The sequence below is a fragment of the Cuculus canorus genome, chromosome 2, assembly GCF_017976375.1.
Source record: "Cuculus canorus isolate bCucCan1 chromosome 2, bCucCan1.pri, whole genome shotgun sequence".
NCBI classification, from domain to species: Eukaryota; Metazoa; Chordata; class Aves; order Cuculiformes; family Cuculidae; genus Cuculus; species Cuculus canorus.
The window spans coordinates 75,863,248-75,887,651 of record NC_071402.1 but is presented as its reverse complement, the minus strand read 5'-3'; the positions used below and the strand labels follow the sequence as shown (position 1 = coordinate 75,887,651).

Below are 24,404 nucleotides of genomic sequence, written 5' to 3'. Positions count from 1 at the left end.
ATTACTGTACAACACCTCTTGGAAGACAGGGTTATTTTGTGGAAGTGTCTTACCCAGGGGTTCCATAGAGTTTAGAGACATACCATACATTGAAAATTCTTACTTCTGTCGTGCTTCCATTGGTTTTACAGAAGAAATATTAATGAGCCCTGAGAATAAGCTCATCCTGAACTTTGTAACTAGAATAAAGGTGTCCCTGATGCATATGATTTTATGTGGAAGTAAGGTCTTGTGGTATTAGAGAGCAACAAAAGGTACGAAGTTATTAATTTCTCCCTCCAGCAACTTGGCAAGGATGACAAAAAATTTACATCTAATGTCTGTGCCTGAATCAGCACGGTATATATCATTATCTTGGGGTATCATCTCTTAGCTGATTACATCTGCTTTGTTAATTACTTGAAGGATTAGGGAATTATTGCCTTTTTTATTTACCTTTCTAGCAAATAGAGTTCTTGATGTTGTTACTTCAGTTCATCCTTGTATTTCTTTTGCAGGAACAGCATAGCAGCCTCGGCAGTTTGTGTTTTCAACCTGAGTGCCATAACACAGGCCTTTAATGGACCCTTCAAATACCAGGAAAACTCTCGCTCTGCTTGGCTTCCATATCCCAATCCTAACCCTAATTTTCAGGTACAGATGCGTGGGAGAAGGAATATATTTTACATGAGGTTTTTTTTTCAAAGTGCTGTATGATTCCTAATTAATAAGTCCAGTTTTGCAGTATGGTATAGGCTGAGATCTTAAAAAAAAAAAAAGCCCTGAAAAGCTTAAGAGATCCCAAGAGATTCCCTTATTTAAATATACTTAATTTTATCCTTCTACAAAATAAATTGAGTTGAAAAGCAGATCTGATTTGAAAGGTATTTAAAGAAAAAGTTTTACTTCAAACTTATGTGAAAGTTAAACACTATCGTTATCTGCCAAGGTAATGTTAATTCCTGGCTGAAGTGTGATCAAACTACTATTCTCTTTTACATTGTATTTGTGCTATCCACGTTTCACCTTCCCTTAATCTCAATGCAATTTCACAAGTTCAGTGCTTTCCCTACCTTTTCCTAAGGGTCATGAGATCTTTGCAAGCATGAAACTGAATCACCCATTGGGGATTGTGAGTAGTTTTAATCATGTCCTGCTTTATGCAAAGGAAGGAAAATAAGGCACTGAATATGCTCTGAATTACAGACCAGAGCCATGTTACCTTTCCTAAATGGTATGTTTGACATTAGCTTCATCACAAGATACTATTTAAGTAAACCACATTACAGAAGTAGACTACATCTGTATACAGCTTTTTACATCTTGTAGGAATACTTGCATTGTCAAAATAGTGATAGTATAAGAGTCTCTTTGAGGCTACATTTTTGAAGGAGAAAATCTTACCTTCTTTCTGGCTAGGTGAGCAAGTCCAATAAAAGTTATTAACCTCTCCATACAAACCTTGTATTAATGCACTAATTGTTGTGAAAGCACCATACAGAATGTTACATACAAACAAAGATGACAGCTTTATGGCTGTGTAAAAATGGTTTAAATCTCTACTGTGCAATTAGTGCTTATATCTAAATCCCAGTCAAGACTGAGGTGTTGAAAAAATTTCTTGCTTGGATAGTCTGGCTGATTTTAATATGGCTGGAACTTCATCAAATTTATAAGAACAGTGGCAACGGTTGTATCATATCTCATTCAGCAACAGCTTTGCAGACCAGTGCTAGTATTAAAAATTGTAACAGGACCTTTTATAGTGCAGTATTGAAGCCAATTGACATTAACTATTCTCTAGATATCGTTAGTGATGTTGAACTTCTGTTGTTTTGCAGGTGCTGCCTTATATTCTGTTGAACTTTCTTTTAGATTTCTGGCTCTGTAACTGCAGCAGTGATGTACACCACAAGCTAGTCTAATGCTTAGAGCTAGGTGTAAACATTTTTTGTGACTTAATGGTGTTTTAGAGTTCATAAGCATGTAGATGTAATATATTCATTGGCTGAGTCACTGGTTTACTTCCCAAAAAGACTTTTGTAGAGTCCTTATGATATCAGAAGTTCAAAACAAAAACCAGTTTATGTCATCTCAGAAGTAGATTTTTTCCTCATAGTATTCACCTACACAGAAGCATGTGTTTTGAAGGAAGACTACTGCTATGTAGTGATAGTTAACATCAGACATTGTATTTCCAAGGCTATATTATATTAATGAAATATTTTCCAGATTTGAATACTATTGGAGTCCCAGTTTTGAGGAACACTGTTTTTCTCCAGACACTGTTGCTTTTCTCTTTACACAGGACAGTTTCCATTGTAAGACCAAGGACCACATGTATTTCAGTGTACTATGAATGTTCCAGCTGGAATATTTCCTGCTTGATAGATTTAGAGAAATTCTTCTTTGGTGTGGTTTATTTTTTTCACCCTCCTGACGTGCAGAGTACTTGCAGAGCAAGTGATTGTTTCCTGACAGTTGCTTAACTATCTTTCCCAAATATGACTTAGGTATGCGTTTCACATAACTGACATATTTGATAAACATTGTGAAGTATTACTTTACTTCTCTGCAATTATGCATGGGTAAACATGTGGATGTTTACATATTTCCATTCACTAAATAGCTTTCTCCTTTGTGTCCTCAGTTAGCTGAAGACTTAAACACAAAGATGCTAAATTAACTGCCACTTATTTTGCTTTATTTATTTGTGCTTGAAATTAGTGAGTGCAATTAGTGAATGCTTTCCTGTAAGAGAAGAGTTCCATTTTCAGATATAAAATAGGGTCTGTTTCAAAGCAAAAATGTCTTTGCTATGAATAACACTTTATAGTTAGAGCTTTGCAATTTCCATTTTTGGCTAGTGAAAGCATAGCCCGAAGAAGCTGATGGGAATATATGTGGTGCTGTGTCCTAAGATCTCTCTGAGACCTTGGCTGTGGTAGAACATGAATTTTCCTTTGAAAATTTATTGTGTCTTTAGCACTATGTCTATGTAAATTATAAAGAAAAACAGTCAGAAAATTCTATGGGTTGTTGAACAGTAGTTTTTCTCCTTCCTGCCCTGTGAACATAGGATATAGCAAAATATTGCTATAGCCCACTGTAGAGGTCAGTGTCCTTCCGTATTGTTTAGAGTTAGACATCCTCCATATTCAAGCTTCAGGAAAATGGAGCTGCCTCAGTCACTGTGTGGACAGACTGAGCAGCACTGAAATGAGACCTGAAAATGGAATTTCACAGTGTCACTACAAGATATACTCTTGGGTTTTATTTTCCTGTGCTGTAATTCAGAGAGTAAATCTTCTGTTATAGTTGACACATATAGTAATGTTACTTCTCTTTGTTTACAGTGTGGCACCATGGACCAGGGTTTGTATGTAAATCTGACTGAGAGAAATCTTCAAGATGCTCAAAAATTTTTCTTAATGCATGAGGTCGTTCAACCAGTTATTCCAATTCCATACTTCATGGAAGACAATAGCCGATTTTCCCATGTGGTTGTGGATGTAGTACAGGGCAAGGACATGCTTTTCCATATCATCTATCTTGCTACAGGTAGGAACTGTGCATTGTTGTGGTAACTGCAAAGTTTATGTGATCTATGAGTTCTAATGCTCCATCAGTTATAGAATGTGTATAGAGCACCTTAAACAACAGCTTTTCCTCTTTGACAGCATTAACTCTATTTTATCCCTCTTCTGAACAGAAGAATTCTGCAGTTCACAATGTTTGTTTGTATTATATTGTGAAGTCAAATTCTAGTGTCTATTTCCTATTCTCTTTTGAAGGTGTGAAGCCTACATGCTCTTAAGGGAACGAATAGTTGGAAATTCTACAAAAATGACTTCACAACTTTCTCTTTTTTATTCTTTTATGTAGTTCAGAGTACAGTGTCACTCACAAAATGATGGTTTAGGATCTTATGAGAGAGAAGTAACTGCAAGTAGCAAATACAATTACTGCTATTATTTTCTGACTTTTCTGCTCACAAATATTTTATTACCTTCCTGTTTCATCTCATTTTTAAGTCACTCATTATGCAGTTTTACACCTTGCGTTATTATTTGTCCATTTATATCCCAGCTCACAAATGAAAGGAAAATAATCTTCCACCTAACATGTCCTTGATTAGAAATATTGCTTTCTTCATTCAAAATTTCGGGCTTCTTAAAAACAGTAACAGTGTTAAGAGAATTGGTTTTGCAGAACAAAGATTTCCCCAGCTGAGACTGAAATGCTAGGTTGTAGTAACATATTTAGAACCTCATGACATAAAAGTTAGGATAGTTCTCAAATACTTTGTCCCGTGCACATTAGTATGGAGTAGCACACCAAAGCAAGGGTTTGATAATGTGCATACTTTGTCTCACAACGAGTAGATACCGAATACTATAAATTTAGTGAAAGAATCTATTGATCAACAAGAGGAAAAAAAATCTAATCCTACTTATTTGATCTTGCAATCAAGGAAGTAAATTTCAAAATTGTCATTGATTCAGTAGAAACTGGATCAATCGTTTTAATTACTAAAATTATGATTTACTGAAGAAAGCTGTTTATCCTATTGCTTATCATTTATCAAGGGCCCAAGAAAAATGCTCATTGTGTTGTTATATAATTTAATTTTCCCTTAAAAACATGGTATCATTTTGCGGAGAGGATTGCTTCTTTTGAATCTGAAGAAATTTTATAATAACTTGGTGCATTTGGATAAAACAACATTTTTTTTTTTTTCAAATTATCCTTGTAACTTTCTCATTGTGCTCCTTGAAAGATAAGCAGTAAAAGAAAAGGCTTTATTAGGTTAATACTGTTCTTGAATTTCACCAGCTGTAGTCTAAAGAGCCTGCTAGTTGGTAAATCATAGCCTTTTAAGTGATATCGTGCCAATACTAAATGCTATTTGTATTGTAGAGGTCTCCTGACAGAAACTGAATAACCGAAGCATGTACTGAATTGTTTTTATACAAAGATACTATCACTGCATTGTGGGATATTTACATTATAATGACATCACTGAAAATGATGGCATTTATGGTAATTCTGGTTGTTTTCAGTTTTCAGTTTCCCTTACTGTTGGAGCCAGTCCAGAGGAGGGCTTCAAAGGTGATCAAAGGGCTGGAGCACCTTCCATATGAGGACAGGCTGAGAGAGTTGAGGTTGTTCAGCCTGGAGAAGAGAAGGCTCTCAGGAGATCTTATAGCGACCTTCCAGTACCTGAAGGGGCTGCAGGAAAGCTGGGGAGGGACAGTTTACAAAAGCTTGGAGTGACAGTACTAGGGACAATGGCTATAAATTGGAGAGGGGCAGATTTAGACTAGACATAAGGAAGAATTTCTTCACTATGAGAGTGGTGAGGCACTGGCACAGGTTGCCCAGGGAAGTTGTGGCTGCCCCATCCCTGGAGGTGTTCAAGGCCAGATTGGATGGGGCCTTGGGCAGCCTGATCTAGTGGGAGGTCTCCCTGCCCATGGCAGGGGGGGGTGGAACTAGATGATCTTTAAGGTTCTTTCCAACCCAAACTATTCTACGATTCTGTGATTCTACAGTGTTTCCTTCCATGTTTGATTCAGTGAGCAAGGATCTAAAACTTCAGGTTGCATGGTTCATTAATATATTGCACTCAGTAAGTTTCTAGGTTATTTTTATGAGTTTTTCTTGCTGTTAAAAAGATATTGCTCTTATACTCCTTACGATGTCTGCTTGTTTTCCGCTTTCATTCTTTCTGTACTTCTCATTTTGGTCATTCGTGGAAGTAGGATGCTACCTTAGCTGGATCTTTAGTCTGAGTCCAGCTCATGCTTTTGTGTAACTGGATAGTGGATGTTTTCTACGTGTGAGAAAATGTCTGATAAAGAAGCAGGTAAAAGTATAGTGTTCTTGAAGTTTTCTTGACAGAACCAATTCTATTTCACTTCTGTTTCACTGTATCATGGTGGGTTTGGTTCACATTTCTTCTGTCCCCTTTTCCCCTACACTGAATAAGTACTAAGCTTTATTTTTTAAAAAATATAATATTCACTTTTCAGTAAAATTACCTTTTTGATAGATTTTAAAATGACCACCCACATGTTTATAGATAAATATCATACCTACAATACATAAGTAGTTTAAAAATCCCAAGATATACCAAAATGCATAGTGTAATTTATGTTTAATCTTTTGATTTGAAGAGAAAGGCAGTATTTTTGTCTTCTTTGAGGTGCAGGTCATAACTTTAATTTCATGATATTTCTAATGATGCAGCATCTTAGTTCTCCATCTTTGCTATGTATAAGCTGTGGAGAAGTAACATTGAGTTTGCATTCTAAACTGCATGCGGTAAAAGATTACTGAGAAAACACCACTGCTTCTGTAAACAACTAAAACTAAAAGGCAGTGGCATTAACTTTGGAAATAAAAAATGGCTTTGTTTGGAAATAAAAAATGGCTTTGGAAGCAGACCAATTTAAACAGCTTTGAATTTATGCAGTCTCCAGCCTTACTTGCCCATACAATTTCATCTGCCCCAAGTTTATATACACAGTGAAGTGTGTGTGTGTAAGGGAGAGGTGGAAGAGTGGGGTTACAGTCATTACCAGAATGAAAAAAAAATTGTCATTATGGTATCTTTTCTGGTTTAATTTTCTTGCATTATTAAAAATGGTGGCAAAATTTGGGGTTAAATTTTCACCAGAGTGCTACATCTTAAAAAAAATCCAAGGGAATGATCCAGGAAACAACATGCTGGTCTGCATTCAGTCCCTGGGAAAATCGAGCACACCTCTGTAGGCGCATTATGGAGAAGCTGGTGACTGGGAATGTTCAGCATGGATTTCCGAAGGGTGAATCACATCTGACCAACATGATTACTTTCTGTGATAAAATGACTGGATTTGTGTAAGAGTAGAGACTTTGACCTCAACTTTAGCAAGACTTTTGACGCTAATTCCCACAGCAGTCATATATCCAAATTAGATTGTATGGTCTGTATGGGTGGACAACTGGACGTGTAAAACCTGTCTGGATATCAGGTTCAGAGGGTATTTGTTAATGGGATCTATACAAGTGATAAGGAGCTGAATACTGCCCTGTACTGTTTAACATTTTAATCAATTACCTGGAAGAGGCAACAGAGTGCATTCCATCAAGTATGCCCCTGACACCAGTCTTTGTTACCAATAGCTGCTGGTGGGAGGAGGAGGGAGGTGGAAGGTGAGAGAAGGGCCATACTGCTATCCAAAGGATCTAGAAGTGCTGGAGGGATGTGCTAGCAAGAACCTCATGAAATTCAACAGGTGCAAATATGAAGTGCCAAATCTTGGAAAGACTAACTCTATGCAATGGTTCAGGCTGGGGACTGACTGTCCAGAAGATGGCTCTGCTGAAAAGACTAAGGACTTTGATAGACAGCAACCTGAACGTGATCTTGGGCTATATTAACAGGAACATAGGCAGCACATCAAAGGAGAAGGTTATCCCCATGTACTCAACATGCTTACACCACATTGAGTTTTGACCTTCTCCCAATAAAAAAAGGGCATTGGTAAACTGAAGCAAATTCAGTGGAGGGTGGAGCACTACGACCTATGAGGAGACGCTGAAGAAACTGGCCTTCATCCTAGATGAGAAAATGAGTCTGTTCTAGATAGCTGTCCTTTGTCTAGAATGTTAGACTAGAGACCTCCTGATGCCCCTTCCAACTTAAATTATCCTCTGTCTGTCATTTCCAGTACAATGTGCAAACTGGTTAGGCTAAATTTTATCTTTAGTCAATGCTGTGATAATAGTGTGCACTCTCTGCTGTCAAAAGGAAAGTGCATTGAACTCTAATGTTAAGTACTGGCAGTAAGCTTTACCTACTTGTGTAAAGCAGGATGGATCCAATCCATGCTGCATGACGTGCTCTGCATAACTTTTGTAGTTATTCATTACAACTTTCTTACAAAAATTGTATTTTAAAATGCACAAAGCTGATTCCATGGAAAGGTAGGCATATAGAATGGATTGAATACAAATGAATGTTCTGATGTCTTTGTTACTCAAAGCAGAAATCCCATTCTTTGAAGCAGATGGACAGTAGTTAAGAGAAAATTCTCTCTTCCCCTGCTTACATTGACTTATCTACCCACCCTGGTTTTAGAGTACAAATATTGCAGAGGAGAATAATGCTGACGGTATAAAAGGGTAATCTAATTTCATTAAACCTTACATAGATATAGTATTACTTGAGGAGAAGCTGGGGCTAAGCAAGCAAATGCATTAATCTGCTGTGTCAACATTCTTCGTTTCCTAAACCTTTGCCAAGTCATCATTCTGCTAGGAGATTCTGATGTGCTGGGATTTAACAGCTACTTCTAATATAAAAAAATATACTTTAATACTTTGGAAACACTTCTTAATCTTTCACTGCACTGGCTTCTAACACAGAATGAAGGGATATATCAATTCCTGCACATTTTGTGTTGCTTTGAGCTAGCACAGTGCTGCTGGCTGTAGGCAGGCAGAAATCCCTGAAACAGTTTTCAGTGATTCAGAAAGGAAAGTCAAGGAAAGCCTTCATAATGTTCTAAACTAAAAATCATCTATAATATGTTAATAGTAGAGAAAGCTCGACAACAACTCAATATTCTGACAACTTTTGAAGTTCAAAAAAGATTCTACTTCCTTCTTCATTAGAAAAAAATTCAAGCAAAATGGTGCTATATATGTCATAGTTGTGTTTCTCACCCGTTTGTCCCTTTTTTTCCATCTCATTTTTTTTTCTCCCTTGTATTTCTCCATTCTTTCCTTCAGTTTAAAGGCCTGTGCGTCCCACAGTTAAAGCTTTTCCACTATCAAAACATCTTCAAAGCATTTTTCAGAAAACAAGACGCTGCAACAAGAGCAAGTAGCCCTTATTTAGAGTACTGTTGCAAAATGTATTGACTTATTCGAATGAATAAGAAAATTATTAGGCATGGTGTCTAGTTTGAGTGTATTCTGAAAACAATTCTGGTTGTTCTTGCCTGGGAGTTCAGAAAAGGTAATATTTGCATTATCTGAAAAGAAACTTTAAGGTCATATTATAAAAGCAACTTGGTGAAAAACATTCCCATGTTTTCTCTGTTCTTCAGTCATGTTGGACAGAGGAAGTCCCCTCTATATCCTGAGTAAAAACAGCATATGGCCAGTGGTAGGTCTTGACTGTTGGGATTTATAGTTTAGCATTGATGAAATTAGGGAATGGCCGATTTATTAAGAGAATATGAACCCTGAAGAAAGGATTATTGTTGGCTGTGTTACATGTCTCTAAAAAGAGTTGTTTGTTCACTGAACTGAACCTGATTTTTTATGCCATAAAACCAGGTTTTATCTGAGGCTTAAAAGTGACTGAAGGATGTTAAAACAAATTTCAAACTTCCTTTTCCAAGATGTCCTAGCAAGTGCTTTCCCTGCCTCTTAATAACTTAAAAGTACAGGTAGCAATGCAAAGGATAAAAATAAAAATAATTCTGATTAAACACATACAGCAATTACTATGAAGTAGAGATGTTTCAAGAAGAAATTTCAAAAGATATTTTTTGATAACGCAGATGGATTTTTCATATGTTTGCCTTTAGAAGGATTATAACCCGTAGCAAATGTCTACAAATGTAACATTTTTCTCCTGAAGCCCTGATGCTGTAGATTATCCAGAAACAAGTTCCAAACTCATGAAGTGATTCAGAAGTATGCATGAAACTCAGTTTGGAAATGCTATCAAAACAATTTGTGGTTCTTATGGTTGAACTCAATGATCCAGTACGTCCTTTCCAACCTAGTAATTCTATGATTGTTCTCTTTGTCCTTCTGGGTGGGATTAAATGGATGCAAAGTAGTGCACAATTTGATTCCTGTGCGATTTTCATTACAGTTCTGTAATTTTTCTTTTGGTTTTGTAATCAGTGCACAACATATTTTGCTAGGGAACAGCTAAGGTCTTATGAAGGAAAAAAAGATGTATGGGGCTTTTTGCTAAAACATTTCAGATGAAATATTGCGATTTACCTGGCAGAGTGCAGGTTCTGATCAAACTGTGCAGCTTTCACAGCTTAATGTCCATGGTGTCATAATATATGTATTAAGTGTAAAATTACCAACTTTAAAATTATAATGAAAAATATATGCTTATATGCATTTTATACACGGTGAAGAGAGCAACAAAGCTTGAATTGACTACTTTTTTTCCAGTTTGGTGCTATTTCTGCCGGTACTATCTCGAGTATGTTGAGGTTCTTGGGAGTAATCGGTAGATAATTTTTCTAGAAAGAAGCTATAAAATTTTCCCCTCAATTTGAGAAACACCTTTGTAGTCTAAAAACTACAATGTAAATGCAATAATAATAATGATCAAAGTAGCTGTAATTTGAATCTCAAGTCAAGTGTGAAAATGGTAGGTACTCTATTTGTACGTATTAATACTTTCTAGTTTGAAACCAGACCAAAGAGGAAATCAGAGTGCAGATGGATATTGGGGCACATACACTATGGCAGGCAGTTGTCACATTTTAAATCTATTTCTCCTCTGTTGTAGCAGAAATGTGTTTGATTTGTTTGTTATGCCTTGCCATGACAAAGGTATATTGTGCCTTTACACAGCTGTAAAGCACTGCTGCAATTGTTTTAAAACTACTTCCATGTAACTTCTTAATCTTCTGGCCTTATGCACTGTCATTTTAAGAAGCCTGAAGCAAGGACAGTCATCAATCACTCTGCTGTCTAAAACTGGTCCTAACAGCAACAGGATGATCTTGAACATTTGTTAAAGAATTGAGCTTAAACTGTAAAATTAATGACCTTATTCTCTGCTCTTTTTGCAGCTACCACTAATTCTGATAAAGAAAAACCCTGGCTGAATGTATATTTTGTCTTTATTATTAATCTTTCCAGGAAACATTTTCATGCAGAGTTTTAAAAAAAGATATAAAAGATTGCATGGTTTTGTCTTCCAGAGTCTAATGTTCTCTCTGGGATTCATGCTAATTTTACTAAGAACGCTTATTATGCATTCTTGCTGGAATATTTATGTTATTTTCCTTGTAAAATATCATTAAACACATAAAAAGGACAGTATAAACCACAGCTGTTTTACTATGTAATTCAAACACAGAAATGTTGATTTGCTACTGACTTGTGCATTGTGTCATCTGTACTGGGCAAAGTGCCTTTAAAGTGTTACCAAATGAGAATGGTTGTGTCCAAAGTCCAGGCTACATAGTTATAAATGATACTATAGGGCTCTAGAGGATCAAACCCAGCATTCTAAATGTCCAGTAGTACTGATTTCCCTTGGCTCTATCACTATGTGTACAGATAAATCATTCTTCCAGCTCCATTTGGAGACTGCTAAAGAGGTTTCTTAATAAATAGATGGCTCTAACTATTGCTGGTTAAATTATTCATCGACAGCAATTTATATGTGAGAATTGTAGTCTCTTATTTGGTTCACAAATTACCCAGCTCTTATTTGTAGTCACTTTTTGGTATTATAGGCAACCCATAAATAGGTCATTATTTTGATTAGTTTGTTGCTGATATTTGCTCACGTAGTTTGTATTTTAGATAGCTTGTTCATGAATTGCCTGTTGCGAGTAGATGATATTTATATTCTCTTCTCTCATGGGATAAATTTAAGTAGGAGAAGCCCTTTTTTTCTCTTTACAGATTATCATTATGTCTTTATAATTGTCTTGCACTGTTGGATAAAGACTATCAATAAATGTCCGAAGAACATATGGTGTGTGCACTTCCATGCCGCTACTTAAAGTCAGATCTACACCAAGAAGCAGCTATTGGCTAAAGAAATGGCTCTGTTTGCATGGGAGACAGACTCATGCACAGGCCAGGGAGGGAAAGATTATGAAGAGCCGGAGAAAAAAATTCAACCTTCCGTTAAAAGGAAACCAGCTCCTTTTTATCACAGAGGCACTGAGCTCACAAATCTTGTTTGACTACTTTAAAAACTTAGAATGCCCAAATAGCCTTTCCTTCTTCCTTTCTAGTTTTTTGAGAGTATCACATCTTCTTCCTGGCAGGGAAACCAGATAACCCCTACATTCATTTGTTGTGAGATAACTGTAAGGCACAGAATGTGAAGCTGTGAGTAGATGTATTATCTCACATGGCACTCAGTGTTGTTTTGCTGTCTTCAAAGCTAAGATATCTATTAGCATCTAAGCCTGTATTCAAATCTCTTGTTTTGTCCCTGGTAGCATGCAGTGCTGGTCAACAGGTCCTAATTTTGAAAACAGCTATTAGAATTAGCTTTATCAGAACTTTTCAGGAAGGATGAGGTAACTCAACACATTGCTAAGCATTGTGAATATCTTTAGACTATTCTGCAAGGCCTTTTACTTTTTAAAATACTTTCATTTAAGGTGGACGTGCGTAAGAGTGACTCAGATATTGGGTCACAAGGCTGATGCTATTATATGTGGGATATTTAATTTGAGCAGTAAGCAAAGCAATCATTAAATGGGATATTCTACTGAACTCCTGTTGTTAACATTTATGAGCTTCTTCCTTCTTCAGCCCTTTTCCCAGTAAACCTCAAATCCAAACGTTTACAACAAAGCAAATACAAGCAGTGCCACTGGTAATCAGAGGGGTTTTTCCACAGTAGTATTTGTGGAGTGTTTTTTCTGTTGTTTTTATCCAGACCTGGTTGTAGGGTATGGCAAATCTTCATGAACTAAAGAATTTCTCGATAAAGATATGCCTTATATACTTTTTCCTGTGATTTGCAAGGGTTGCCAAAATATAATGCATTATTCCAAATTCTGTGGCCTTTGTGTGAACAGTCCTGTAACTTGCAGGTAGAGTCACAAAAAGGTAGATTGCACTCCAAATGTATTTTACTGTATCAAGTCACTGGTAAGAGTCAACCTATTTAGAGCAGAGACTCACTGGGGTACAGATTAATTCTTCTAGTTTTTACTTGGTTTTATTTTTCTTTCTTATCCCATGAATCTTGGAAATCTGGTTGTACAAATGCACACCTTCAGGAGGAGTAGGCATGACTACAACCAACATAGTGGTTAGATCAGCTGCCTGGGAGATAAGAGCTGATTTTTAACTGACAAGCAGTGTGAGATTTCCTGGTTGTTGCCAGATGTACTGACTCCTAGACTGTTATGTAAATAATATAATGTAATATGATTATATATATTATATACTGTGACGGTTACTGCTTTAATGTCCTGGATTAGTGAGATGAACATCTTGTTGTGAGAGCTTTTTAGATTCACATCTCGATATTTCCAGATTTGCTTCTGTCTCTTGCCCATTTACTTCCTAATTTACTTTAGAATAGAAAGAATAAGCATCATTCTTTCCTTCTGTATTTCTGAACAAAATGTGTTCTTTATGCTGGAATTGCTGCATGAAGTTCCAGGCACGTCATACTGGATTTATACTAAATATATGTACTGGATATGGGTCACCTAGTGACTGAGGCATAGGGGCATGTACTATGGAGATTAAATGAGGCTGACTAGAGGATAGTCCTTGAAACATTCTAGTCATCCAAGTTTGTGATGCTTCTGGATCCATATAGTAGTCAGTTGTCTTCCTGACACTTCCAGTGAAAATAGCCATATATGACTCAGTTAAGAAATCAGGCAAGGTTTGTTGTGGGTTATTATCCGAGTAGTTTTCTTCACTTGTGCATGTAAGTGCTTTGATCTGGGCACTTGAAAATTGATTCAGTGGGAAAACACTATCATATTCATAGTGAGCATTAGGTAGTACAAGGTATTTATTCTTGTGGTGGCACAAAAGAAGGCAATAAAAGATAATAGGAGCAGTAAGCTCTCTCTGTCCGGTCAGATCCAATCAGAGTTAATACAACTCAACTTTGGGAGATTGGCAGGGATCCAAGGCCTGTATCTGACAGTAATTTTGTCCTATGTGTACAGTGTGGCATTCTTCACTGCTGCTCTGTGTCACATAGCAAGCTGTGATGTTCCTTAGAACCATTTCATCTTGTGATTAATATCTGTTTATTATCTACTCTGCTGCTTTAGTTAGAGCTTACAGATTGCTTTAAAGGTACTCATCTCCTCTACCTGAGAAGCCCAGTCTTAGCTCCTGATTAAATATTTTAGATCTCTCCAAAATTGGAATGTTTTCTCTTCCTGAGAAGAAGTTTCTGGGAAATTAATATGAACTTTTTGTCTGCTTGCTTCATTGTGAATTGTCTTAGCCAGTAGTAATCCTATAATTTTATTTCTTTCTCTTTTTGGAATCCGGGATATTGAAATTATGCATCTCTTGACAGGTGTAACATTTCCCATTCAGAACCCTAAGAATTACTATGTCTTCTTTGCCTTAAGGCTTCAAGCTTTATGTGTATGTGTGTGATTTTTAGTGCAGCTGGATATTTCAAACGAGTGGCTGTAATCACAATATATTGCCAAACAGGCATTCTCTAGAATAGATTTTATTCACATGTAGCTCTTGATATTTGATCTGTTTAGTTATCATCTAACTTCTAGGGACAAAATTTTTTTCACGTTTGAGAATAAAAAACATTACCAGTCACACTCTTCTCAATGTCCTGTATCTGAACTGGATACTGAGCTTAATTTGTCCTAATGTATGTCTGGAAGTACAAACTAGATAGCTCACTAAGTACAATCTTGAATACAGACCTAAGCAATCTTTCTGTAATTGTTTTTTTTTTTTTTTTTTATCATAATGTGTTGATTTAAAAGGAGAATTCATGTCCACTGGACCAAAATATTTGAAACTTCTAAAGACATCTGTTTGGATTCTTGTTAAAGATAGTCTCATGCCACATGCTCACAGGTTAATGCACATATTGGCAGGACCTGTTTGAGTCAAACTATGATCAAAGGCAATAAATGCATGCAGTTTGTTTTGGCTCTACGTTTGATGCACCAGCAGGGTCTTGATACTCTATTTCAATTTGAACCTGACTTTGTCAAAATGCCTTCCTTTGAAGAATGTGAGTTTTTACACACCAAGTCACTTCAGTCTGATGAAAGTCAAAAAAAAACGTTATGCTGGCCTTCTTCAAGAATACTGGCTTCATTTGTCATGATGCTCATAAATATTTTTATTACTGAGTAACTTTATAGAAAGAACTTGGGTAAATTAAATAGAAATTCCAAATTGATTATTGCTTGGTAAGATCAAGAACTTTGTGCTTGATGTTATGGATCACGCCTTTGTTCTGTGTTGCCTACCTGAAATTTCTTGATACCTCCAAAAGGTAGAAAAAGATAAAAAGTGACAGATATTAGAGCCAAATTTGAAATTCTTCTTAGTCACCTGTTTGCTAAGTACTGAGAAACAACTTTCTGTCCTCTAACTCATTAAAGCCTCACCCAAAGATTTCATTCTGTAGTTTTAACCATATCCTCTCTGCCTGAACATCTCTTAAACCAGCGTTAGTACCTAAAGTGTTGCTATGTGTTTGGATTCTCTCATTTTAATATAACTTTCTGAATGGGATATACGTGGAGATACGGGGACATAATCAAGTAGCCATGCCTTAAATAAATCCAATATACCTCCATGGGATTATCCACTGCAATGAACACAGCAATACAAGAGAGAAACGTCAATCTGTTCATACAGCGATTTGGACAGTAACATCATTTGTATGGGGTATGTAGAGCTGAGGTTTAATTCCTCTTGGAGTCCAGAGTTAAAAGCCACCTCTTCTACTGTATTGTTGAATGTTTGATCCAGGAAACAAAGGGCTGCTGTGGACAGGTAGGAGCTCTCCCAGATCCACTCATTGGCAATGTTTTCATCTGCATGCAGAGTGCACAGTGCATCTGGCCTGTAGATGCAGGAGCACAGCAGCTCACAAGCCAAGTAGGTGTTCAGCTATAGAAATGATGCCTCGCTTCCTGCAGCAAGGACTATTGCCTTTTTAATGTGACTCTCAGAGACTGCAGCTGAGATTTTTCTGACTTCAGTTCAGCTATCTCCTATATTTTAAGGGAGAAACTGGTAACTGCCTGTCATTGGTTTTGCATTTGTCAGCAAATCAAGTCAGTGTGCAATCTAGTAAATTTACAGATGACAGTAAGCAAGGAAGAAGGGTCGATCTTCCAAAAGATAGGGAGGGTCTACTGAGGGATCTGAACAGACCAGTTTGATGGTCTGAGACCAATGGTATGAGCCTCAAAAAGGCCAATTGCCTAGTCTTTCACTTGGGTCACAACAACCCCTTGCGGGGCTACAGGCTTACGGAAGAGTGGCTCAAAAGCTGCCTGGCAGAGAAGGACCTGGGGGTGTCGGTTGACAGCAGGCTGGATATAAAGTCAACAGTGTGCCCAGGTGGGCAAGGAGGCCAGTGGCATCCTGGCCTGTATCAGAAGTAGTGTGGTGTTCAGGACCAGGGAGGTGATTCTGCTCCTGTACTCAGCATTTTTGAGGCCACACCTCAAATCCTGTGTTCAGTTTTGGGTCCTTCAGTACAAGAAAGACATTGAGGTGCTGGAGTGTGTCCAGAGAAGGGCAGTGAAGCTGGTGAAGGGGCTGGAGAACAAGTCCTACAAGGAGCAGCTGAGGGAACTAGAGTAGTTTAACCTAGTGAAAAGAAGGCTGAGGGGATACCTTGTCACTGTCTACAACTACCTGAAAGGAGGCTGTAGTGAGGTGGGTAGTGGTCTCTTCTCTTAAGTGACAGGTGACAGAAGAGGAAATGGCCTCAAGTTGCACCAGGGAGGTTCAGATTAGACATTAGGAAAAATTTCTTCACCTGAACGGTTATTGGGCAATGAAAGAGGCTGCCCAGGGAGGTGGTTGTATCACCATCCCTGGAGATATTTAAAAGATGAGGTACTTAGGGATATGGTTTAGTAGTGGACAGGCATGCTTGGACTCAAAGTTTTTTTCCAGCCAAGCAATTCTATGATTCAGCAGGCAAAGATATCTGTTAAAGTATCTATCCTGAGATATTGTTATAGTTCCAGAAAAAAGTGTTACAGAAAGTGAAGTTGTCAAATTTTTATATTTTTTCTCTTTAGATGGTATTACTGTTCTGAATACCAGTTTCACACATGAAATCTTAAAAGAGGGAAAGCTGGCAATTGAACTCAGATCTTACAAGCCTCCAAGCGGATTCATGAGAGCCATTGCTTTAATAAAAAATTTATCATTGCAAACTAATTAAATGAAATTGCAAATAAAAGATCGTTAAAAGATAACACTTCATAAAGCCTTATAATAACTAATGCTTTATGTCATATAAATAAAAGCAACGTACCACAGGTTGAAATGTTAATAAACATTTTTTTATCGACTATAGCCTGTTAATGAAGTGTAACTGCTGTAGCTTTTCCTTATAGGTATTCTAAAGATGTTATTTCTGACTAAGTTGAGTGCATGAACTGCTATGGATAGATTCATCTCCTACAAGTCAGACAAAATTTTATGAACTTGTATCCTATCTCTTTCAGTCACATCTTTGGTAAACTGAAAATCTCTTATAAGACTGAAAACAGAAGTAGTAAATAAAGGTGTGCCGATGAGCATGATTCATGAAAAATACATGCTTTTCAGATTGTTGAAATTACTTTGGTTCTTTTGTCAGTTGGGAAGAAATGTGCTTTTGATCTAGAAAGGGAAAAAACCTGCCACTAGTGGGTATGAGCTTCAGTGTAATGACTTCAGGATAAAGGATGATTTAGTTTGAATTTCATAGAATCATAGAATCTTACAATTTCTCTGTGAAGGAGACACACCTATTAAACATGGAGGCTGAGGCATGTAAATCAAATAAATAAATATTTATTATGGGGTTTTGCATAAATTCTAGAAAAGACCAGGAGGAAAGCAGAAAAAAAAAAAGAGATTTCAGGCTTAGAAGTTAGAAGCTTCAAGTTTGTAGACAGTCTTTCTGAAACAGGCATGCTGCTTTCGCTTAGCTGCTAGTAGCTTTGCATTTCAGTCTCAAATAAATTTGGATTTCCCTTTAGAACCTGAATTTTCTATTTGAAAGATTTTGAATGGTTCGGACTGGAGCTGGATTTAAATTCCAATTAACCACCACTGAAGAATAGTATACAACTTCGACTGCTTTCTAAATTATAATACCTTTTTGATTCATAGGAAACCTGCTAGGGGAAAACTTAATCGTATCATCTTATCATCTGTTGTACTCTAAGGAATGGTAGATATTTTCTGTATTTAAAGCAAGTATTTAACTCTTGTGTGGTAATTGCGGGAAGAAGCCTTCACTGAAGACAAAGCCTAAACTGTCCCCTTAATGCTTTTGAGACATTACAATGTAAAAGAATTAAGTGTGCAGGGCATAGAAGTATTCTAAGAATGCAATATCTTTAGGAAGCTTTCTCTGAAAATACTGAAGAGAGGACTGAGATAGTGGTTGTTCTGATTTCAATTTATAGGTACGTTCCAAAATTGTTGTATTTGGAAATGGAAATTGGCATTAATTTGCATGTACCTTGTGTCTTACCAGACCCATGCCTTTGAAGAGTGCTCTTTATTTTGAAATAACTAGTATCTAGATCAGCACTTTTTTTACTCAGAAGAGTCTTTGTATCAATACTTTTAATTCCTGTGTAGAAAGGATAGCCCATAAATGTTCCCTCTGTAAAATACGTATTGAATTTTAATGTACAGCCACGAGAAACTCTTCTAGTTGCAGACGTACAACTGAATTTCTCTTGGAATAGCCACTGGGGCATTAAGAAGCTTGCTCTTTATTTCAGAAGATATGCATATAGATTGAGGCTAAAATTGCACCTTTAAAATTTTTAGTAGTTGGAAAATGAGTTAAATTATCTCTCCCACATAAAAGCCTGGGGACTTGTAACAGACCATCATACCTCCTTTTTTTGACAGGCATTATCAACAAAGTAGCTCATTTCAGCTTTGATTCAAATTAATTTCCAATACTGTAAGGAAGCACAACAATATTTACTTGAAATGTAACAGTAAAAAGGGGATAAGGAGTTGGAGCCAAAGATAAAGAAGGTAAATCTAAAATATTGTGCATGCTTGCTTTTTGTGACCTTTCTTTCAGAAGTGCTGCTGTTACATCCAAGAATCAAAAACCTGATTGCAAAAAAGAATCTAGTAGTCTTACCTAGAGAAGAATATTTTAATGCAGGATTTTACTACATTTTTCTTTTGCTGCTTCCAAAACTCTCTTCAGGGAAAGAGCCAAATCTTTCCTATTTCCTAAGGATGTTAGTTAACCAACTACTCTGGGCTTTGAAACTGTTAGTAAGCTAAACACTATACTGTGTAGTAACTCTTTTTATATAATTTAAAGCTAGTTTTTCTTAAGATGTATTAAAATTATTTATGTACTTTTTAAAACTATTGTCAAGACACCGCACAATGGAATGTCTAATTGATAGACTACTATGAACTGTGTATAGTTTACCAGGAAGCGGGAAATTTTGATTTATTATTTGTGGAAACTGCTTTTCCTTAAATTTGTAAGTCTCTACTTCCCTTCTCTATTTTTAAGCTTTCTCTTTTCACTAAACATACCAGCAGACCAACATTGACTGTGTTTGTTCCTGGGCTTCCCTAGAAGCTTTTAAGCTGTAAAATTCCGTGCTTTTATATTTCCAAGGATTCCTAGATTATTATCACTGTCTAGCAATGGCAGAAATATATAACCAACCTCTGAAATTGAAAGCCCTTTGAAACTGGCCATGGGAAGAGAATGATTTGGCTTAAAATCTGTGATCATAAAAAAAAAACTCACATCACCCCTGCTTTTCTTTTTGGAGTAGAACTAGAACTAGAAAGGATCTGTTCTTATATTTACTTCACACGGAGCAAAAGACTCCAAGACCAAACACATTCAATATTTTGGGGTAAAGTCTCACATGAACAAGCTGGAATTATTTCTTATGCCCCAGAATGCAGCTTTTTTTTTTTTTTTTTTAATTTACTTCTCTTGTTCTACTTACAAAGTTAAATTTTCCATTTAGATCCATTGATGATGCTGTAATTAGTCAGCTAAAAATATAACTCACTTGGTAGATTACTTAGATTTTTAGTTGTTTTGCCGCCTTGCAACTATAAAAATCAGGTAGGCAATTTAAGAACCTCAGGTAGGGCAGGCTCACTTCTTGATGATCTGTATATATTTTCTGTAGGTGACAGAAACCAATTAGCATTTATTTCTGTTCCAGATTTTCAGAGATAGTAATACTAGCTTTTATAGTACCAAGTTTATCACATGGATTACTGTTGCTTCAGTTAACTAATTTACTGAAATCTAATTAAATGTTCATGAGGAATGATTTGTGAGTTTTCAGGTTGCTTGCATTCTTTTTTCTCCAATGGTTTCCTATGATGAAGTATAGAAAACTAAGATACCTGAATGAGAGGGAACCTTAAGGTTTTCTATTTCCCATGATGGCACAGGGGGTAAAATTTCATTTAGCCTATTTGGTGATCAAAAATAAGTCTCCATATTAACAAGGCAGAAAAATTTTCAGCATTTTTGGGGGAAATGCAACAAAATTATTTTTATATTTCCAGATACAGTATTTGTTAAAATCCTTAGTTATACAGGTACATAATTGCCTTTTTAATCTAATAAATATTCTTTATGTCCATTTCTTTTAATATCCACCATTGTCTTATTATCATCTTGATGATAATGACCTGTAGTAGCAAAGTAGTCACAATAGTTTATTATTGAAATTCTTCGTAAGCTTATCATGGTTTTTATTCTCTACCAAGTCTGCAAAACAGAACATGTTCAGATTTTTAACCTCCATTTTGACTGAAACTTGTAGCAAAATCACACCACGAATTATATTAAAAGTAAAGAAAAAGAACAAATTAACTGGCACACTCACGGGATTGTTCAAACAGTGGTTTAATTGTAAATGGAGAGACAAACTATGAACATTTAAAACATCTCTGAAAATAAAATTTAAAATTAAAAAAAATTAAAATTTATATGTTGGTAAATCATCAGAATTCTCTATTCAAGGTTCAGTTTTTTTTCCCCAAAGAGGTAATGAATATAGAGTTAAAAATATGAAAATATTTAAAGTAAAACTCTGCAAATTAAGGTGGTAACTTAAAAATCAAATTATATTCTTCTGTTTTTTCTGTAGTATTGTAGATGTACTATATTTACCTATATTTTTAGTTTGGAAAGCAGAAGGGTTGAAGCTCTTTCACTTGTCCTATAGATATAGTGTACTTGGAAGTTGTAAATGAAGTTTAAATACGTATCTCAGAAACCTGGAAGATAAATCAAGTTACAGAGAATAGTGAAATTATTTTATCTTCTAAATATGCCCTTGCTTTAATCCAAGTCATACCCCACCTCCACATGGGAAAACAGATTATAGCAAAGGCTTTAATTATCCGTATTCTACTGATGATTTAACTAATTTAAGTTATTTTTAGAAAGGGGAGAAAAGAGCAGGGTTTAAATCCTCTCATATTCTGTGTGCCATATGCATCTTTTTTGATGTTGCACAGATTGCTAAATCATAAGTCCTGCGATTTCCCTTAGTAGGCTCAACCAGCTGCTGCATCTTTTTTCTGTTAGGCGCACTTAAGCCCTTATGCAACCTAATACTTTCCGTCGTGATAATTTTCTGCTGTTAACCAAATGCATGTTCTACTTTGTAGTAGAGCTTCTTTCAGTTCCTGTGGTGGAGGAAAGCAAATACCGATGATATGTTTTTTCACAGTGACAGGATGTTTTCAATCACCATGCACATTCTTTGATTTTGTACTATTATTTGTTCTGTACATCAGTTTTACATATGGCATTTCAATTTATTCTTCTGAAAGACCTCTGCCTTGAAGACAACCCTAATACCATACTTTTTTCTGCTTCTGTAGCGTTTAGTGCAAATGTATATGATGAATGCAAACACCATTTATATATATACAAATAATATGTATAATTAATTTAGCATTAGATTTATTTTTGTAAAAAATTTAAACAGTCTTGATACCATCTGAATGTTTATTTCCCCTCTGGAAAAGTAATTTCTGTACAACAAATTATACGTAAAAACAGTGTATAATGGAAAAAAAATCAATATGGTTAGTGAATGTAATTTTACAAAGTCTATTTCAAATTATACTTGAAACTATGTGTAATTTGTATGCATTTAAACACCACTTTAATATGTATTCTCCCAAATAGCCCTCTATTAATTTTAAACTTCCTTTAAAAGAAAGGAAGTTTCACGAGTCAATGAGTCTATTTTCACACATTACAATGTACATAGAGTAGTATATTTCTTGATAGGTAGTACTTTTCAAGTTCAATTACAGATGTCACTTCAAGTACCGAATATGGCTTTAGCTTCCTTTTACTGTGTCTTGTGTTGACTGCCCCTTTTCTCCTTATTGATCACTTTCTTCCATCTGCTTAAGACACATTGCTTTCCTAAATAATATTTTCTGGAGAAATTGCAAAATAGGTCATTATTTACAGTGGCTGTTCTTAGTTTAGAATTTGCAATTGACTTTGCTGTTCCTTCAGTTTTTCTTGGTGTATACAAGGAGGCTTTCAGGTCTGTTAGGAAACTCAAGAAATTACAGGTTTATTAGTTTGTTGCATCTGCCATTTGTTTTATCTGTTCATTTTCTTCTTTCCTTTACTGTTGTCACTGTAGATTGTACAATGATTTCAGACACACTTTTACTGTATTTTCCATTGCTAGCTATGCTTTATACCATTTATATCTTAAACTTTGCTTTTCAGTTTTAGACATAATCCTTTGATTTTGTCCCTTTATCATTTTGTTCATCACAGATTCTGTTGACTCCAAGCTTGTTCTCTTCAACTCCATCTCAGGTTTTCCATTCAATTCATCATAGTTTCCTACACATTACGCACTAATATTTCAACTAGAATTTTTCTTTTCTTTTCATCATGACATGAGCATGGCTGCTAATTCATTTTGTGTCTTTCCCAGACCTGCAGAATGAAAACAAATCCACACCCTAGTTTGGGTGCTCCATGCAAAATTGGAGTCATTGACAGGAGGAATTTAAAGCAGAGAAAGTAGGTTATAGCAGGTCAGAGGTAGAAGAATCTACTGAGGCAGAGATTGATCTCAGATAACATTTTATTCCTTTTTACTAAATTTGCACATAATCCACATTGCTGCTGGGGCGGGTAGTGTTTCTTCCTGATAATCTGTGGGATCTTTGACACAGCTTTCTCATTTGAAGTCCAGACATTTCTGTGTGAGTGCTGATCCTCTTAGACAACAAATTGAGAAAGAATTATTTGGGTGGTGCTGCAAGAAAGCAAAAAGAAATGGAAGGAATGAAAACTGTATGCCAAGATAAAAAAGAAGAACAAGAGCAATGACAGCTGTCCTAGGGAAGGCATTAGTGCTGCAGTTCTCAAAGTGAGAATTTTATTTTGTTTGAGGGTAGTACGCTGCTGTATCCATATTCTCTAGGTCATAGACCTGTACATAAAAAACCTGTAATTCTGCCTTCTACAATAATCAAATTTACTAAGGAGAAAAGGACACAAAGCATTTGGTTTTGATCATATTCTCCTGTCTAAAGCTGCATTTCGAAATTAAATGTGTATGTAGGCATGGGGAAAGGAGGTCTCCAGTCATGTTTTAATTCGTTTGGTTTATCTTTAGGATGTGACAGCAAGTGACTCAGTCTGTAGATGCCAGGCCCATCACAGTGGAAAGAAGAAACTTTAGTCTGTGTGATAAACATGTGGTGAATGCATATCTGATGTTTGCCTCATACAGGAAAAAGATGGCAAGCCAAGTGCAATGTATCTTGAATAATCTTGAATCTGTTGGCTACCAGTTAGACAAATGATATAATGATATAGAATTGTTCTAACTGATCTATAAAGTGATACCAACCCATTCATGTGTAAAATTTTCTCACTGCTTCTTCTTTTCTTCCTTGTAGTACATTTTTCCAACTTCTCTGGTTCAGAAAGTAATGTTTGGGTTTTTTCTTACTCAGTGACTAACTAATGGAGCCACTGATTTTTATTTTTTTTTCTGGACAGTTTTTAGATCATATTTTGACCTTGAAACTTCCATCCAACAATCACCAGTGGAAACATTCATCATTATGCTGTTTGGTTGAGCTAGTTATCACTTAATTGTGAGGCAAAACTGACTGTTGGCAATGGTCTAATTAATTCTTCAGTGGTGGTAAAATTTTAGGTGGTTTGAGAAAAAAGTGATAGGGGAAGCAGAGGGTACTTTTATACTAAAGAGGTTAAATTTTGATGAAAATTAAAATTATAATTTAGGGAAAGTTTTTTTCTAACAAATACTCTTATACAGTAAATCTTAACCAAGTTGTTTATATCAAGAAAGGAGAAAAATGTAAACAGTTACATGAAGTGATTATATTAAGAACTGAGGGGTCAGTCAGAAGACTTGTAAGATGCAGATATGATATGTTGCATTCAAAAT

At 36.0% G+C, this 24,404-nt stretch overlaps 1 protein-coding gene across 6 annotated transcripts in view; it reads left to right on the top strand.

Moving 5' to 3' along the window:
- SEMA5A (semaphorin 5A) overlaps nt 1-24,404 on the top strand; it is a 331,622-nt gene that overhangs the window by 199,707 nt on the left and 107,511 nt on the right. For all 6 annotated transcript variants that reach the window (XM_054059836.1, XM_054059835.1, XM_054059837.1 and 3 more), the window contains 2 exons: nt 498-633; nt 3,336-3,540. In XM_054059836.1, the coding sequence (XP_053915811.1) occupies nt 498-633; nt 3,336-3,540 (341 nt within the window). The remainder of the gene's footprint in view (nt 1-497; nt 634-3,335; nt 3,541-24,404) is intronic.